The 18330-nt window shown below is 34.5% G+C and overlaps 1 protein-coding gene and 1 long non-coding RNA gene across 2 annotated transcripts; one reads left to right on the top strand and one right to left on the bottom strand.

The window, feature by feature from the left end:
* Positions 1-1006: 1006 nt before the first annotated feature.
* Positions 1007-16442, bottom strand: LOC121418592. The gene is made up of 5 exons (XR_005970482.1): positions 16117-16442; positions 7119-7231; positions 5775-6102; positions 2729-2787; positions 1007-1173 (listed from the first exon to the last, which is right to left on the bottom strand). It is a non-coding gene; the product is annotated as an uncharacterized LOC121418592 (long non-coding RNA).
* LOC121418591 (octopamine receptor beta-2R-like) lies at positions 3317-5781 on the top strand. Its single transcript, XM_041612540.1, has 2 exons — positions 3317-3548; positions 3761-5781. Exon 2 carries the CDS (start codon positions 3787-3789, stop codon positions 4876-4878), a length of 1092 nt encoding a protein of 363 aa, XP_041468474.1. The 5' UTR covers positions 3317-3548; positions 3761-3786; the 3' UTR covers positions 4879-5781.
* Positions 16443-18330: the final 1888 nt, after the last annotated feature.

Here is an 18330-nt window from a genome sequence, read left to right as displayed (position 1 = left end):
ACTGAAGCAGATCAAGGATACAGATCGAATGATTTATGCGGATACCGCAGGTCATAGGGGGGGGGACTGTACCTTGACGTATTTACAAACTGTTCAGAACAGCAAGAAACTGTTGCTGTTGAACAAACAATCAATCAGTTTATAATAGGGAATTAACTGTTTCCAGCCTAACATTTAACATTGAAATTGTTAGGAGGAAACATGAGAAATTGATAAACTGTAACATTATGCAAATAAATTGTGCCTGGTGCTCCCTTGGCTGATAAAGCCAACAGCAGGTGGTGAAACCTGGCGAGCACAGAGAATGGTAAATTTCTACTTTACAATTTTCACCATTTCTAGAATAATGATTCAAAAAGTTCTGACAAATACTTGGAGACTAATTGATATAAATCATAATATTCATGGATATAGTAATACCTTCATCATCAGCTGATAAATAAGAATTGCTAATAGAACTGAATGTCAAATTTACTTTAAATTCCATCAAATCTACAATAGAGACAGGTTACTGGAAGATTAATAACAGGTTAGGTAAAGATGATGATACTATAAGCGAGGAATTGGGGAGGTAGGTGAAAAGAGCATCTTGTAAATTGTTGTTTATACTTTAAGGTTTAGACCATGTATTTACTAATCATCTTCATCACCACCAACATGACCATCATCATCACCAACACCATCGTCATCACCAGCACCATCACTATCACCATCTATTCATGATGATGATGATCATCATCATCATGATCATCACCATCATCATAATCACCAGCATCATCATTGTCATCATCACCACCACCAAAATCAAAATCACCATCATCATCAATATCATCATCATTATCATCATCTTTATGACCATAATCACCAATATCATCATCATCAGCAGCAGCAGCAGCACTATCTTCACCCTCATAAAATAAAAAACATGACCGTACTGTTATCATCACAAAAATCTAAGTCATCATCCATCACTGGCCTTCATCTATTTCTACTACTCACTAATGATTCCTTTCACTGGATTGAGTGGATTCATCAGAGCACCATTCATCTCCAGCCAAGCCTTGTCCCTTGAGACACCCTTATCAATGATGGTTAAGAGTGGTGTAGTGCTTTGAGCATCATGAAGCAAAGTAGATAGACAAGCCCAGTCAGTCCATAGGTACCGATACTTTGCTGTGAAGAAAGTGAGAAAATTATCATTCATTTGGTTTGAGTTCCACAAATGAAAATCATGAATAAAAAATATGCACACTCTGATAATAAGTGGAATGCCTCCACAAGTCTTGCCTGTATTATGCAGTTAAATGTGCACAGGACAGGAGTTTGACACTCAAGTATCAATATCATATCCTTTTCATTTATTCTTTTAATATACAATGTTATATACAAGGTAATGATGGGGCAATGATGAGGATATCCAGATCACTTTCCTCAATGTAAGTCATATTATCGTTCAAAACGTTTGGCACCCTTTTAATTTCCCCATTTATGCTACAGTTCAAACAGCTGGAGTTTTGACATCATTTCTGCTTTTAATTTTTTCACTATTACCCTATTAAAGACAAAATGGGTTTAATTTGAGATTTAAGAGTCTGCCAATGTTCTTCGCATGCAAATACGGTGAGTAGAAAATACCTAAACAGAACAGATGGTAGACTGAAATTCCCATATCAACAGCTCAAGGTGCAAAGGCGATTGCATGAAAACTTAATCAGAAGATTTGTTGCTCATAAAGTCACGATTTATGCCTGGTGGCTGTATAGCAGGTTGCGCAATTGTCATTGGATTGAATATAAGATGCATGCTCTTAACTCACGTTCTGATTCAACCAGTGCTTCCACAGCCTTATTTTTTTTTTTAATTGGCAAATTATATAACGGTATATATTTGTCAGTGCTCATTCATAGAAAATGCAGGCAGACTATTGACTTTATTTCAACTACAGTGAGTGGAGTAAAGAAGCGAATGTTCATTACATCACAAAGCATTTTAAAAAATTAGAATTTGCATTCATTATTTACAAAATCTGTGACGAATAAAATGATAAAAAGAATGTTTAACAGTGTAACTAAAGGAATTTATACAAAAATATACAAATATTAAAAACAACAATAAAACATAGGATTTATATAACGTCTATTGACCCTGAAAATATTAATATTCCATATTTCCTACTAGATTAAAAATATGAATTTCCAGAAAATTTCAATTAAAGACGAACTACTATTCAAGTTCATGTACATGTGGGGCAATCTTGAAACACCTCCATAATATGCTTTTGAAAGAATGCCAACCTGTGGTATGAACACAGCGAGCTTATCTATTTTCATCAGCAAAATTACTCGCTGCCATGGACCACAAAATGGCACAAGGAAGTGATAGGATAGCTTCCGAGAAAATGAGTTTTATTACTACATTTTTCCTGGTTATATCACTCAAATCATGATACATCAATACAATTGTAATTTTAGATCTGAATGGCATCCTCATTTTTCATGACTTTAATTTTCTACTGGTAATTTCAATGTCACGGCACAACCAAAATGCAATCTTTATTCATTTTTCTCTTGTATCATAAGTAACTTGCTTGTAATGAAAAAAAATGAAAAAGCAAAAAGCAAACAAAAAAAAATTCCTGACTATGTTGACAGTGAGAAAGTAAGCAGTAAGACTGAAATATTTGTCTTTTATTGGTTATATCTATTGGTTTCATAAATGTAATACTCACCTTCAGACAGAAGAGGTCTGCCATGATCTGGAAATAACAGGATCGGATCTCCTCATGTCCTGAGATAGAAAATTAAAGTGAAACCATGAATTCAAGGCTGCTGCCAAAAAAAAATGTGATTACCTGTGCAATATAAAAAAATAGCATCATAATGACATTCTCACATTTTTTAGTTTTAAAATCAATGTTAAATGAATGATTGAATGAATAAATAGAATTTTACAATATAATTAGATAGAATTTTCATAATTGTTATTTTTACTTTCATTTCTACAAGCAGAATAAAATCTAAATAATTGAATTAAAAAAATTCAACATACAATTAAAAGGCATACTTTTTGTATTTTACCAAATAATCTTGATAAAACTCTTTCAAATTTTCATGTACATGTTGTATGGAGATCATATTAACCTGTCCTAAGATAGGAAGGACAGGAAAGAGGATATTGATATAACATGATATGACCAGGATGTGCTTTTCTGCAGGTACGAAGCACCAAGGACAATTACAATTTGATGAAATGACAGGTTAACTAAACTTGACATTATAACATTTAAATAAAATGTTTAACAGTATAGGTGAGCTGACTGGAATACTGTGGTGCAGTGAGATTTTTTGTAAATGTGTCATCTTTGATATTTTTTTTCTTCAAAAAGGGTGGACAGATAAAAAATATATTTCTTGTTGTAGTCTTCAATGGATGTGAACATAGGAAGTACACAGGAAATACAACATAGATTCTGGCAAGGCAAGTTGAGCAATTTCCTCTTGACTAATGCAATGATGAAAAATATAAGAATCCTGCAGAGTGGACACAAGGTAATTTAATCCTTTGACGACATATATTGATTGACCACACTTGAACTATAAGGGAAATTTGTTTTTAACTGGAAAACTGTTGCATAAATTGGTAAGGTATATAATATTCATAATAATTTATGTCCAAATACAAAACTTTATAGGCCTTTAAACTATAATCTTTATCTTTAGAACCTTAACAAATATTGCTTTATTTCTTAATTTCTCGTCAGGAGTTTTGCCTGCTGTGTGATTAATCATGGATGACTTGTACACAGCCCAAATGGATAACACTTTGAATGTTACTACAGCTTTTCAACCAACTTTACCCTTGATCTACACCAGCCAAACTCATGTTGAAGTCATTGCTTCCCTGACCATTACCATTGGAATACTGGGCATTGTTGGGAACTTAATGGTGTTCCTGGCGGTTGCTCTCTCAAAGGGTCTCCAGAACTCCACCAATGTCTTTGTGGTGAGTCTATCAATATCTGACTTCATTTCCGCCATTACTCTGCCATTTCAAGGTGCTTCAGTGCTCTCCGAGTCTGGCTGGCCTTTCAGGAAAGGACTGTGTTCCCTCGTGGGAGCCTTATTCATCTGGACAAACTCAACCAGCATCCTGACTCTAACAGCCATTGCAGTCAACCGTTATATCGTCATCACTAAGACTAAGAGAGTTCAGCAGAGGATCTACACACACTGTGGAAACATCTTCATGGTAGCACTGCTATGGATGTTTCCATTCCTGGTTTTGGTGACTCCTCAGCTCATTCCTGCAACAGGTGATATAGTGTATGATCCTGTCTTCAGGTCGTGTATCTGGGATTTGGAACATCCTTTAGCCATTGTGTTTCAAAGCATAGGCTCGGTTATCTTCATCAGTTGCTCCATCATCATAGCCTACTGCTACGCAGCAATCTATCGCTGTGTCCGAAGACATGTCAAGAAGACAGGAAACACCCTCAGAGAATCAAGTGAAAACTTAGAAATGAAAGATCAAACCAACAGAAAGATGCCATCGAAAGGCCCAAGCATCAAGCAAATCAACATCACCAAGAACTTGGCTGTGATTGTAGTGGTATTCTTCATCTGCGTTCTGCCATATACCCTAAACCTGTTTGCATCAATGTATGGCTTATACACAGCCTACCTAGCTGTTCTTGTGGTTCTTCCCAATTGTTTGAACCCAATGATCTATGCAGCAAGGCACCCTCGATTCAAGGTAGTCTTTAAATGCATGTTAACCTGCAGGTTCTGGGATATCCCTCATCCTTCTGAATGGCTCAAAGCTCTTCTTCATAACACAGGTTCTGCCAATAGAACTACACAGTCCAGCTCTACAGTTTGATTATCAGTCAGATTAAATCAAGCAATTTAATCTGTTGCTGACTGGAACTGAATGATTCCTGTATAAAGCCTATTAATGAGAATTGCTGAATTCAGTTGTCAACCGGATAACAAATGTTCCTTCCACTTCTCAACACACAGGATTTCACAATGACTTTCCTGATTCCACAGCATTTTGAATATATATAGTGAAACTTAATTTAACCCATTGAATAACCACTGTACAAAGCTTATAGAAATAAAAAAAATTTAGAAGTCAACGCTTAGATCATGACTTTTGGGGTTGGGTGTCAATTTCTACATCTTCAACCTGATGTCATCCTGGCAAACCAGCTTTTCTTCTCAACTTTGCCATCCCTGAAGGCTCTGTCACATCGTTCTGTGCCTTGCGTGTGACTATTTATGCTACCCATAGGTCGCCTGCATGAACAGTATCTCACACACGTTGCCCGCAGAAGTACACGCAAGTCTGATTTGCGCACAGAAAAGTTTTGAACATGCTCAAAACTTTTTTGCGGGTGAGTTGCAGGTGATTGACCGCAACTCATCCACAAGGCTTGCACGGAACAATGTGACAGGGCCATTAACTAATCTGAATATTGGTCATAGTATCATAGTAATTCCTTAATAATGGGTAGTTGTAAGAAATCATAAGACTTTGACAAGAAAATCAGATTATATTTCTTCAAAGCCAAATTCATCATGCTCATCCAAAATATGGTGTATTAAACAATGAAATGCATATCAAGTTTTCTATGTCATTGATTTGGTACTCTATACACACAATCTGGAAATACATGTAGGTGATGTCTGCACCTATTACATACTTCATACAGAATACCCATATGTCCATACCATTTCAAAATGCAAGAGATGGTTACAGCTAATGGTACTTACTTATCGATGATCTCTCAGGCACGAGACACATCTGCAACAGTCAGGATTGTGATGAGTACTTCTTCTTTGATATTGATAGTCCAGGCCAGGGCCCATTTCATGAAGAGTTACAACTTTTGTAACTTTGCCATTATGGCAACAACCATGGTAATGGGGCTTATAGCAGCCAATCACAATAAAGGTTTCCATGGTGTAGTTACAATAATGACAAAGTTACAATATATAGTTGTTAGACTTTATGAAACAGGCCCCCTGATGAAGGAACTTCTTGGTCTCTACTAAGAACTATTGAACCTGAAGATTCGACCCCAGTGTGAAACTCCTGCACCTGTTCACATGACCATGGAAAAGAAAGAAAATTTGCATAACTACAAAAGCTTTAGGATTCATTAAATTACCAAGCCTCATTCCAAATAAGCACAACCTCACACATACCATGTTTACACGTTGCACCGGCTTGTGGTGCAGATCCGCGAGCCGGTACAGACTCGCCTTTTTTATGCATGTAAACGTGATTAACTTGCACCGGCTCATGGTGCATGCAGACACAGGCAATTCTGCTCCTCCAAAATAGTAGGATCAGATCCCCGAGCCGGTGCAGACACGGCAATTTTTCTCTGCGTAAACACGAAGTCTAGTCTGCCCTGGCAATAACAGCGTTACATGAACTAAATTTTATCCACTGATCTACATGTTTTAGCCCTGCGAGCTGGGACAGCGTGTAAACACGGTAACACTTGGATGAAATGTACTTCATCGCAATTCATGATCACTCATGCATTAAATGTTGATTTATTAACACATGAAATTTTCACAAACAACAAACTGATCATTAATTCACCAAATAGCTAAGTACCAAACAAAAAAACCTGAAAGAAATTGGAGGGCTAATTCCGGCCCACCTTAATTTTCATACCCTTTGTTTCAGTGGGCAGTGCTCGTTCAAGCATGAATAGTTTTCCAACTTTTTGGTGTCATTTGAAAGTTGACTTTATTGGCTTTCCATATCTTTTCCCCAAAAATGATACATTTTTTATTTGGCAGCCATTTCAAAAGTGTATATTTTTTTGGGGGGACGCACTGTATATACAAACAATAAAACATGTTCCTTTTTGGCAAATTCTCCATGATTTCTCAGTTGGACAAATGTCATAAAAAGAGTCAACATTTTTGTATGTCTAATTCTCACTTTTCTCAATTTCAAGCATAGATAATTTAAAAGCATTACAACTTTCATATGAACTACAGAACATAGACAAATCATAAAGGTGTGAAATATAGGGGTATGATGTATGTATTTAATAGAATTGCCCAGTTGTTAGCCTTTTTAGGATAGATAATTACCTCTTCTTGGGCTTGAATAAGTTGAATGATCTCCCTTCCAACAGCTGTCAAGTCATTGTACACTATTGATGAGATCTGCTGCAACTTATCACCAAACCAAGCTTGTAGATTCTCTGAATATAAAAAAATCAATGGATGTATATCATTGTGAGTCAAGGAAGAATATCTTTTATTAAGACCTTTTGTTCATTATATGTACTGGTTATGTCAATAAGAAATAGCATAAAGCAGCATTTTGAGGAGTTGATCTGCATACGAAATATTGCCAATACGTACTACTTGGCAGCTCTGGAAGATGTTCTTAGGTGCTAAGTCAGCTAAAGGATACATCATTTAGCACTTTTTCTATTTCCCATTCTAGATTAACACGATACTCGCTTTCCTTCATCACTTTCTTCTTTTTTTTTTAATTTGTGATATTACTGTTCTTATCTTGACCTGTTTTTTGTATCTCTCTCCCTATTTGTTATAAAAAACCCATATGCTCTTCATTGTATTTGATCATTTTTACCTTTCCCTACTTTTAATTGCCCATGGTTTAATCACAATTTATTTCAAGAGGGGTTTACCAACAAATGCTTTGCTTTTTAATAAGACCCTCTTTTTCATTTTCATACGATAACTATGACCTGTAATTTTCAATTACTTAATTATCAAAATGTGCTTTTGAAACTACGACTTATTTATTTACCAATCACTTTTGTATACTATTTGTAACTGAAAGTATCCATTATGATATTTATTCTGCTTTGTATACTATATGTGTATATGTTTGTTATGTTTATTATTTGAAAATGGAAATAAAATGAATTGAATTGAAATCTTAAAAAAGGGTCATCAGCCGTGCTTAAAGTCATGCATATCAGGTAGGTTCTTACCTACAGTAACTAGATTTCTAAGGAGAGGGAATGGGGTAGGGAAATAACAGCAACAAAGAGAATGTGACCAAGTGAAGATTTGCCATTTGTAAGTTGCTTTCAGCCTCACAATGTAACTTCATTGTTTAAACAAAATACAGCCACTTTATGTTCAAATACATCGAACTTGGGCTCTGATCGAATATCAGGTAGAAAAGAATATTTATATGGTATCATGAAATTGTTTTTAATAATTCAACACTATTTTACAAAGAACATGGTTCCATAGTGGAATAACCTACTGGGAAGACATTCGAATATTGGATGTTTTGCAAATTTATCAGAAACATTATCTTTGTTGAAATTGAACATATTAGTAAAAGATCTATATTTTTCGATTATTCAAAATAAAGACAAGCTGTACACGTGTACCTAAAATTTGGCTTTCAAAATCATTGACTATAGAGACCCCCAACAGTCTGCCGAGCTTAACATATCCAAATTAAGATTGGTACTTCAGTAAAATGTTTAAGTCAAGTAACAACAAGATACTTTTACAAATATGTTATACCACAAAGGGCATTCACAATACTGTATAATTTATTTAGGCCTACCAGTGAAAAGAATCTTATAATGGAGGATAATACTTGTCATGGAGAAGAGAAGTTCAAAATACATGTTTTGATCACATGTAAATTGAATGAAAGCTTTTAGAAACATAGTTTGGTTTATTCAGAAAGACTTTGAAACACATGTTCATGACATGTAATTATCAATGTCACTCTTTTTTGATAAAATAAGCACCTGCCAATGGTAATGAGCATAAACATAATATCATTGATATAACTTTTTGGACTATGTATAATTTTATATAACTCAATTTTGTTACATAATTACTAAGAAGAAGACATTTTATTTGCATCTGAATTGTGTAAGACGAAGAGACTTGACATTAACAAAAACTGTACCTGTGAGGTAAATAAACCTGTGAATCAACCATGTATTTGAAAAATGATTGATGTTTTTTATCAAATTTATAAATGTGTAATGAAGATAAAAAGATGATTACATGTAATGAAACAAAATTAAATATAAGGGCCCCAACATTATGCAGTGTCCTTGTCTGTGCAAATGCCTATTTGCACAATATCTCATACGTTTATTACACGACATGCACCTAACACAAGAAAAATTGGTGAGAAAACATTTGATTTTTTTTACACAAAGTTCAAATGCAATGTTCCTAACCGAGTGTGTAAGAACTCAAATGAATGTCTACACTGACATTCATCTCAAAATGACATGGCCATGGTTTCTTCACATACGGGACTATTGGTTCTTATTTTATTTATTTTTTCACATTGCTACCAACTTTTGTGGGATTAAAAAATCCAAAATGCAGTGTGTATACTGAGAAAGGTAAATAAATGTGTGTTTTTCCAAAGGGTGATATGTACAAGCTGAATTACTTTAGCAAAATTATGCATGAAATCTTCCTGATCCATGGTATGTTTTGTGAATACTGCACAGACATAGGGTTATGTATAGCTCTGTACTGTAAGGTTGCAGAATATTTCTTCAAATAGAGATTAGCTATAAATGGGTGATAATTCAAAACTAATTTTTACAATCTCACTGGAAGTGGAATGTTGTCCTGAAAACTCCTGATTGATATGAAACAATTTTGAAGAAAGTCAGGCAAAGAATGGGACAATAAAGACCAAAAAGCTCATTTTAGGGGCATGGCCTAAAAATGCTGAGCTATAGTCTGCTGAAAATGAGAAAAGCCCTCATTCTCTAATTTGAATATAATTGAGCAAATTAGTGTGATTTTTTTTAAAAATATATTGGCATTGTAAAAAAGTTTTACAAATATTCTTAAAGTATTGAAGCAAGGTCATCTTGGTTTGGACCCTCAAATATTCATAAATGTATGAATAAATGAGTGGTACGCGCCTTAAAACACAAGAAAACAACAACTCAATGGTGAAAATATTCAAACTGACTATATCAATATCTCTAAGAGCTAATCCCCCCCCTAGTCATATCGTACATACATGTATTATGTAACACAGTGATGACAGCCAAATTTAATGTAAAAATACATGTTAAAAAAATGTTAAATTGAATATTTTTTTTTTAAGAAGACAAAAAAATATCTGATAATAAAATACCAAGTTTAATGGCCCACAACATATTACAAGTTCCATTTAATATGATAAAAGATTTTTTAAAGTAATGAACTGGTAAAGTGTTAATTCTAATCCAGTTTTATTGATCTAAAATGACCTTTGACCTTGACCAGCAACCTGAACTGTCTTGAAACTACCCTACGTCTACATAATCATACCAAGTCTCATGCCTCAGCCCCTTATCTTGTTCTCACATGCCTACAAGTATATTGTTAAATTGATCACACCTCAAAGCATGGCATATGGCAAAGGAATAAAAATGCATCAACGATAAATCTTGTATTGGGCAGGGAATTCTCAATTGCCAGTGAGAATCACTATTTGAGTCAGATGAATATTGGAATGGCACCACTCATTCAGTGAAGGAGGTTATGAATTATGATATAACCTTGTTCTCTGTGTGGGGAAATTATGAGGTTGGCAATGTTTGGTTTATTTTCTTTTGTTCTTGCTTGATTTTTTTACACTCTCAGTTTCAGTTTTTAGATGTTGACGTTGCTGGCTTTCCATTGTTGTGATTGATCAGATCAATCGTAACTCTTTGTAAGATGGGGCCCTGAATAGCACTTTAGTGTGATCTATGGTAGATATGAATACATCACCAGTACACATGATGTCTAGGCTAGAGTGAATCTAGTATTGAGGGCAAATCAATATCTGTACTTTTACAGACTGTTTCAGACTTTTATTTCCCCTTCCAATTTAAATAATAAAGGTCAAGTTCACCCCAGAAAATTGTTGATTCGGTGAATCAATAGAGAAAAATAAACAAGCATAATGCTGAAAATTATAAACATTTTTCCCAAAACAGTTATATGCACAACTCTGTGACATGCAAATGAGAAAGTCGATGATGATCCTCACTATTTCTTTTGTTTTTTATTGTTTGAATTATACATTACTTCAATATTTACAGTTTTGACAGTAAGGACTTACTTGAATGAAATGTAAAAAAAGGTAATTTCACATGATCAGGAAGGGGGGATAGCATGTATTTGTTTCACAGGACAATGAGGAGAAATAAGAATATTTCATTTAGGCCTACAGTGTAATAAAATACAAAAGAAATAGTGAGTGGTTGACATCATCAGTCCCCTCATTTGCATACCGATCAAAATGTGCATATACATGTAGCACTAACTGTTTTCTAAAATTAAGAGAAACTCAAAAATGTCAGAACTTCCTGAAATTTCACAGCTGTTTTTAATGAAATTTTCAGTGTTTTGCTAATTGGATTTTTTTCTTTTCATTCAAATCAATTGTTTGTTGGGGGCCCAAAACCACTATTTCGGCACAATTGGTCAAAAATCATGTCTCCAGCGTTCTTGTTCATCTTTCGGAGAAACATAGCTTTTTCTGAATGCTTTTGTGTTTTAATGTGATGCCAAGGGACATGTAAACAAACGTTAATTTAATTTCAAAGGCAAAGTTTAAGCAATAAAGCGTTGGGGTAGGGTTGAATTTGGGCTACAGGCTAAAAAGTGCATATCGCCAGTAATAATTTTTCATGTTTTTTCAACTTTATTTGAATATATAAGCACAGAGAAGAAACTTAATCATAGCTTTATAAAGGCAGCTAAATGTCCCATGAAATATACCAAAATCTTTTGAACTAACCGTTGTTTAAAAAAAATACACCAATTGAAAATGTGTCTCCGGATCTAGTGAAACCTACGTTACCATTTTTATACTCCATATTCGGCTATGATATTACAGTGAGAACTACACCACTACATTGTTTTTCTAACCCCAAGGGGTATATATATTAGCAATGCTTTATCATTCCGATTCAAACGTAGTGCGACTTGTAACATGAAGAAGATAGATTAGAAAAAAGTAGTTTTAAGAGGTGTAACATACGTTACCATTTTTATAAAATGTATGAAGGTACAGAGCTCTGAATCATTGCTCATGAGTTGAGACTAAATGAGTAGAATCTCCCTTCCCATGGGGGTCTTAGGATTCATTGTTATGTTGCCAACTTAACCAATTTAATCCACAGATGTAACATACGTGATGTAACATACGTTACCACACAATCAGAAATATCTGTATTAATCATTAATTCAATAAAAATAAACATAGTTGAGGTATGCGCTGTCTGCGAGTGGTCATTAGAAAGCTTAGCAACAGCTTCCCAGGAGTATCGACTGTACAAAATACAATTGAACCTGCAAACAAGACGGGTTGAAAATTTAGGGTGAGTATTTCAAGTTGAAAATATATATTGTTTTTGTTATATAATCATGTTTTGTATGTAATTGTTGTGGATTTATTTGGTATATAGCTCCCAATGTAAAACATAATCATTACGTTGATCTGCAGGTATATTATTTCCAAATAAATCACTCAATTATCAGGTAACGTAAGTTTCAAATTTTGGTAACGTAAGTTTCAAAATATAGCCACATTAAAAATGGATAATTCACAGAAAAGTATGTCACTTTGAACCAATTTTATTGTTGCAACTAAGATGTCGAAGAGTTTCTGTGTCAAACCATATTAAATTGTGTTTTTATTCATTAATTGTTAGGGGTTCAGTGGAACGTAAATAAACATAACTGTCTGTTCAATAATTTGATTTGTAAGTTTTGTTGTTGAACCTGGCTTAAATATTATCATACTTCGAGTATAGGAAAAGGAAAAATGTAAATTATAAAAAGAAAAAATATTGAATAAGCGATAAATAAGATTATCAAGTTTTTCTTTAAACATTAATGGATCAGGCATCTGTAATGATGTGGTAACGTAAGTTTCATGCTTTGGTAACGTAAGTTTCAACAATCTTGTGTCATTTAAACGGCTGTTTCAGAGATTATGCATGGATAAGAACAGATTTTATTGTTCTAGTATAATTGTTAGTGGGCTTCTCTAGGGGAAGAGTTGTATTAAATAGTATATATCTCCTACGATCAAATACTAATTAGGGAATTCCTTACATGACCATTTGTAAACAAAAAATATCACTGGAATTAGTGTTGGGAATATCAATTGTTATCTCATAGTGAAGAAGAAACTATTTTGAATGAAGAAAATACAACAAATGGTATGAAAATTCACGTTTCAACGATTATCCTTGCTCATCATGGACCAAACTATTAAATGAACTCATGATATAGTGACATAAGTTTCAGTAAGACATATGGTTCATAAAACTAATAATTTTTTGGGCATTCTTCTCTTAATTATTATACAGTTGCAATGGGTAGAGGCAGAGCTGAGATACAGGCCGCTTATAGGGCACGTAAGTGCCAACAGATTGTATTCTATACCAATCTGTCGGTAATTTAACAAAGAAAGAAGCGAGTCAAGGAATACACAAACGCAAGAGTAAAAAGGCTCAGGGAACGAGTTCGCCGAATAGCTGGTGTTATAGATTCAATTAAGTTATCATTCCATATCATTGTTATTAATACATTGTATAACTTGTAATGTAGCAATTAGATTTTCACTTAATTTATATTCATAACAAAGTCAAAACATTAATCCAGGAGACAAATTCATGTGGCATGATTAACAACTGATATTTTTTCTCACATATTTGCCATCAATTTCGTAATATGGGTTAAGATACATGTTTAAAATGTTTTAGGCCTACTTGCATGTAAATTTATTCAATTTATTATTTTTTTATTTTTTATTTATGCATGTAGATTTTGTGAAACTTAGAAATGTGATGTTATTTCTTAGGCTATTGACATCCAACTGAGGTGTTATTGATTAAAAAGTGACAAAATTTGTTTATTTACCTTTTCCTAGTTCTTCTTCAGCAAGTTCATGAAGTTCATGATAGATATTATATTGTGCATAGGGCGTTATTGTTCATGTTTGAGAGCAAATATAACCGAGTATCTCATTTATTGCCATTTCTTGTTGTTCCATGCAAGGGTTTGGAATTTTTACTTCTGTGTACAATATTGCAATCGCTGTTCTCTAGAGTGTTCCTGTACTAAGTTTATTGTTGTTTTATTCAATCATTTTAACAGCCTATCAAAGCGACTGGTACTAATGGATTCGGAACATTAAAGATAACAATTTACAAGATGGTTGATACGTATATACTGTCATGCTGATAAAATCAACGTGAAATCTACGTTACCGATTTCTCAATTGAAATCAAATGCAAAACATGGCATACTTATCCCTTGAATAACGAAATAGCATTTTCCCAACTCTCGTGATTTTATTGGCATAATGTATAGTGCCTCAAATATTATTGTCTTCTCACAGGTTATGGATTATTTTTCTTGTGTAGAGTATATACACTGACAAGTCAGAAAGTTTTACAGTTTTATAGATATTCGAAGTGTAGCGTTTGATAATTTTTATCTCCAATTCATTGGAACATGGGGTGTTGTATACCTTAACTTACATTTAATGACAAATTAATATATGAATATATACCAAAACAAAATCACATATAATAATATTACCAATGTAACTTACGTTACTTATAATATGTAACTTACGTTACATGGAAACCATTGAATATAATTCTAAGTACACAGTATCACTTGCGTCCTTGATGTTACTCAATAATTGTCTGGCACGAAGGTACTCCTAAATGATGAAAATAGTTTCTATCGTAGATTCAGATGTCAAATAGAAAGAAAACTCATAAACCTAAAATTAAGTAGGTTTAACAAAATATGACACGCTTATGTTTCGTATCTCACGTAGGTCATTGGTCATGGTATAATCTGGCAGAATTTTTTACAAATATTACAGCCGATGGTTACTGCACTTCTGGTTTATTACGTTCTCAATTCTTGACTGTAGTGACCGATTTAAAAGCATTTGGGATTTAATGATAGTGGTAACGTATGTTACAGAGGGAAATTTACATCCCGTGAAAGAAATTATCCCACTATGATAACGAAGTAACATTATGTGCTCATATTTTTCAACTATGAACTTGAATATATGTCACTTTGAATGTTAATAAAATTAATCAAATTTCGTTCACTTTATTTTTTCATTTTTGTGATTCTCCAATTGTGCCGAAATAGTGGTTTTGGGCCTGGGATGGACTTCTTATGGACTCCTGTAGCAAATTATGGGGGCAGCTCTCCTCCTGGCCATTTTATAGTTGGGACATTTTTTAACAAAATGTATGAAATATGGTGCATACCTTGATGAAATACAAAGTCATGAGCTTTGGTGCATACGGTACCTGTAGTGGACAGAATTTACTTACATCAAAACTTTCTCACGAGTATGCACCAGATCCCATAATTTCAAATCTAAAATACTCTCTACCGTGAGAGAGGAAGACCCCCCCCCCCCCCCCCCGTCTCCAGGGCTCAGTCACTTTGCTCCCTTGAATGGTCTCACTCCAAGCCACTTCATAAACCTGGAAACTCTACCCTTGTTTTTCTTCATTTAGAATTATTGTGCAAAAGCCAAAGTAGTATGGATGCCATTTTTAACTTTAGGATTCATATGAAATCATAAATTTTCTTAACTTATTGAATGCCTCTACTCAGCACTAGCAGTCTTGCATACATGGACATTACATAATAACCAGCAGTATTCATTTTGAAAAGAGAGAAAAAAAATACATTCATTTGATACCGATTATAAACATACAAGTATTCGGTGACCTCAAATTATCATTGGAGTTACCGTTAATTAAACTCAAAGAAACCTGAAATTATATTAATCCCCAATCCTGATACTTTTCAACCATTTAACATTTTACATCCATATTTAACATAGTAGTTCAAACGCATACTTCAAAAGAGAAATCAAGTAAGTTATTGCTACTCATTCAATGAACGAGGAGTGGTTTATGAACAGTAATAAAAAAAATGTCAGTGATTTTCACTGACTCCTACTGCCTTGACTGCAATCCTTTAATTTATCTGATTTGCTGCTCAATAGCAATGTTTAAAACCATAAAAAAAACTTTTCATGAAACACTTCATTGAAATATGACGTTTTACTTACCATCCAAGTCAAGTATAATAACCTCGTTGTGTGAGTGGAGTGGTGGTGGAGTCAATTAAAACTTTATCAAATTCCAATCAAAAGTCGTGCCTCCAAAACAGTCAGGAGATTAATTGAAGTCTTCACTAAAATAGTCTACCACTTTGTACCAGACGACAGGTCAGTAGAGCTCAACACTAGTCAGCTGAATAATCCAATTAATAATCAGGAATGTACAGTTACTTTCCGTTTGATTGGAAATGAATGGCTGAAAATCCAGCCATTATCCAGGTCAGTTTCAGAGTGATGACGTTCAAGCAAATAATGAAATACATGGGACTGTAGTGTAGCAAAGCCAAAAGCCAAAAAGCCTGGGAAGTGGGAGTTGATCTTGACAAGTTCATCAATTTCTCGATGTAGTAAAGCAACTGAATAATCTGCAAAGTTCCTCCTAGGTATAGTAGTGGATCGTATTACCGAACACTTTTCATGAATTCAATCATATCAAACACATTATTCTCATAAAATTCACCAAACTTTCGCTATAAATACACAATTACCTACAAAATCTAGATATGTACAAATTTTGCCGAAATCAATTTTCTTTTTTACAATATTAGCTTCCAATCGGACCCCTCTTTGCATGTGAAATATTTTGGTCACTTGAAAAAGGTATCGTATTACCGAACGTGTGTTTTCTATGGGAAAAATTTAGAAAACAACAAAATCACAGATGAGCTATTTTGGCCATATTTTATTATTCTTAGAATATTAAGACTTTGAAAATGTGTTTTTGACGATTTTTCATCATCTTTCTATTCAAGTTCCTTCGGAAGGATGTTGCAAAGTTTTGAGCGTATGAAATTATTTTCTGACACGTACGATGTGCGCGTTCGGTAATAAAGGCCGTTCGGTAATATAATCCCTCACTATATCTATGAATCAGCACAACAATCACATATTGGCAAAATCGCTATAAGAATTGTCAAAAGGGCAACAATTTCAAAGAAAGGTAGACCTTACCTCCACACATACCGGGTATACCACTCTACCAATGCAGCTTATCCACCCGGCCGGCCGGACGGATATATGTGCCGCTCTCATACATACGGTACCGGTAGGTCACTTTGAGATGGAAAATCCATAAACATGCCCCTATTCTTCGATCACTCTTGAGTACTGCATGACATAAAAAAATATCAAATTTGTCATCTCATTTGGGGAGAAAATCTCCCGGGAAAATCCTTGATATTGGGTAACCGTTTCTGCCCAAAAACCCCTGGGCCCTAAAAACAGGTATGGCTTTCAGCTGCACATATTTCTTTTTTTAATTGTTTCTTCCAGCTAGTGAATACGGTACAAACATAAAATGACTTCATCAATATTGTAAATGCCCACACCCATGCACTCTTGATTTACCCCCCCCCCCCCGACTTAGACCATGCAAATTTGGATCATTAGAACACATTGTTTTTTGACATAATTTGGGCCAATGCCATGGTAAAAAGACAAATTGAAGGAAATGTTGCCGAGGGGCATTATCCTTCCTAAGAAATAAGGGAGAATAGCTATAGGGGAGGAAAGAAAGGGGGAAGAGAGGGAGAGATGGATCAAAGGAGAGAGAAAAAGAAGGAAACGGAGAGATCAAGGAACAGAGGAAAGAAAATGAAGGGATGGAGAGAAAGAAAAGGAAGGGAAAGGAAGAGGGGGGGGGGGGGGAGAAAGGAAGAGATTAAAGAGAAAGACATTGAAATAGGGAAAGGACCTTGGAGAAAGAAAAGAAAGAGGGAAAGGGGTGGGTAAAACTTGGAAAGATAAGCCTGAGAAGCAAAGAAGGGAAAGGAAAAGAAGGGGAAATAAGAGAAAGAGAAATTGAAAAAAAGGGAAAATGAAATAAAATAAGAAAAAGGACGAGTGTAAAATAAGGAAAAGAAGTAGAAAGAAACATCAAAATAAAAGGTTGTTGAAAAGGGGGATGAGAGAGCAAAAAAGGGCTGTGTCGATCGGCCTTGCACGTACCCTCCTACATAAAAAAAGGAGTTAAATAGGGGCAGGGGGGTGAACTACAAAATGAAAAAATGAGGGGCTGAAACAACCTCATCCCACACTGCTGGCTTTATACCCCTCCCAGTAATTAAGATACAAAATATGCATAGAGCATAGAGGAGAGTAAAAGAAACTAGAGGAAAGGGAGGATGAAAAGAAGGGTAAAGAAGTAAAGGAAGTGTAAGAAGG

The sequence above is a fragment of the Lytechinus variegatus genome, chromosome 7 (genome assembly GCF_018143015.1).
Source record: "Lytechinus variegatus isolate NC3 chromosome 7, Lvar_3.0, whole genome shotgun sequence".
In the NCBI taxonomy this organism is placed as follows: Eukaryota; Metazoa; Echinodermata; class Echinoidea; order Temnopleuroida; family Toxopneustidae; genus Lytechinus; species Lytechinus variegatus.
The sequence above is the reverse complement of the archived record's forward strand: the minus strand, read 5'-3'. Positions and strand labels throughout refer to the sequence as shown.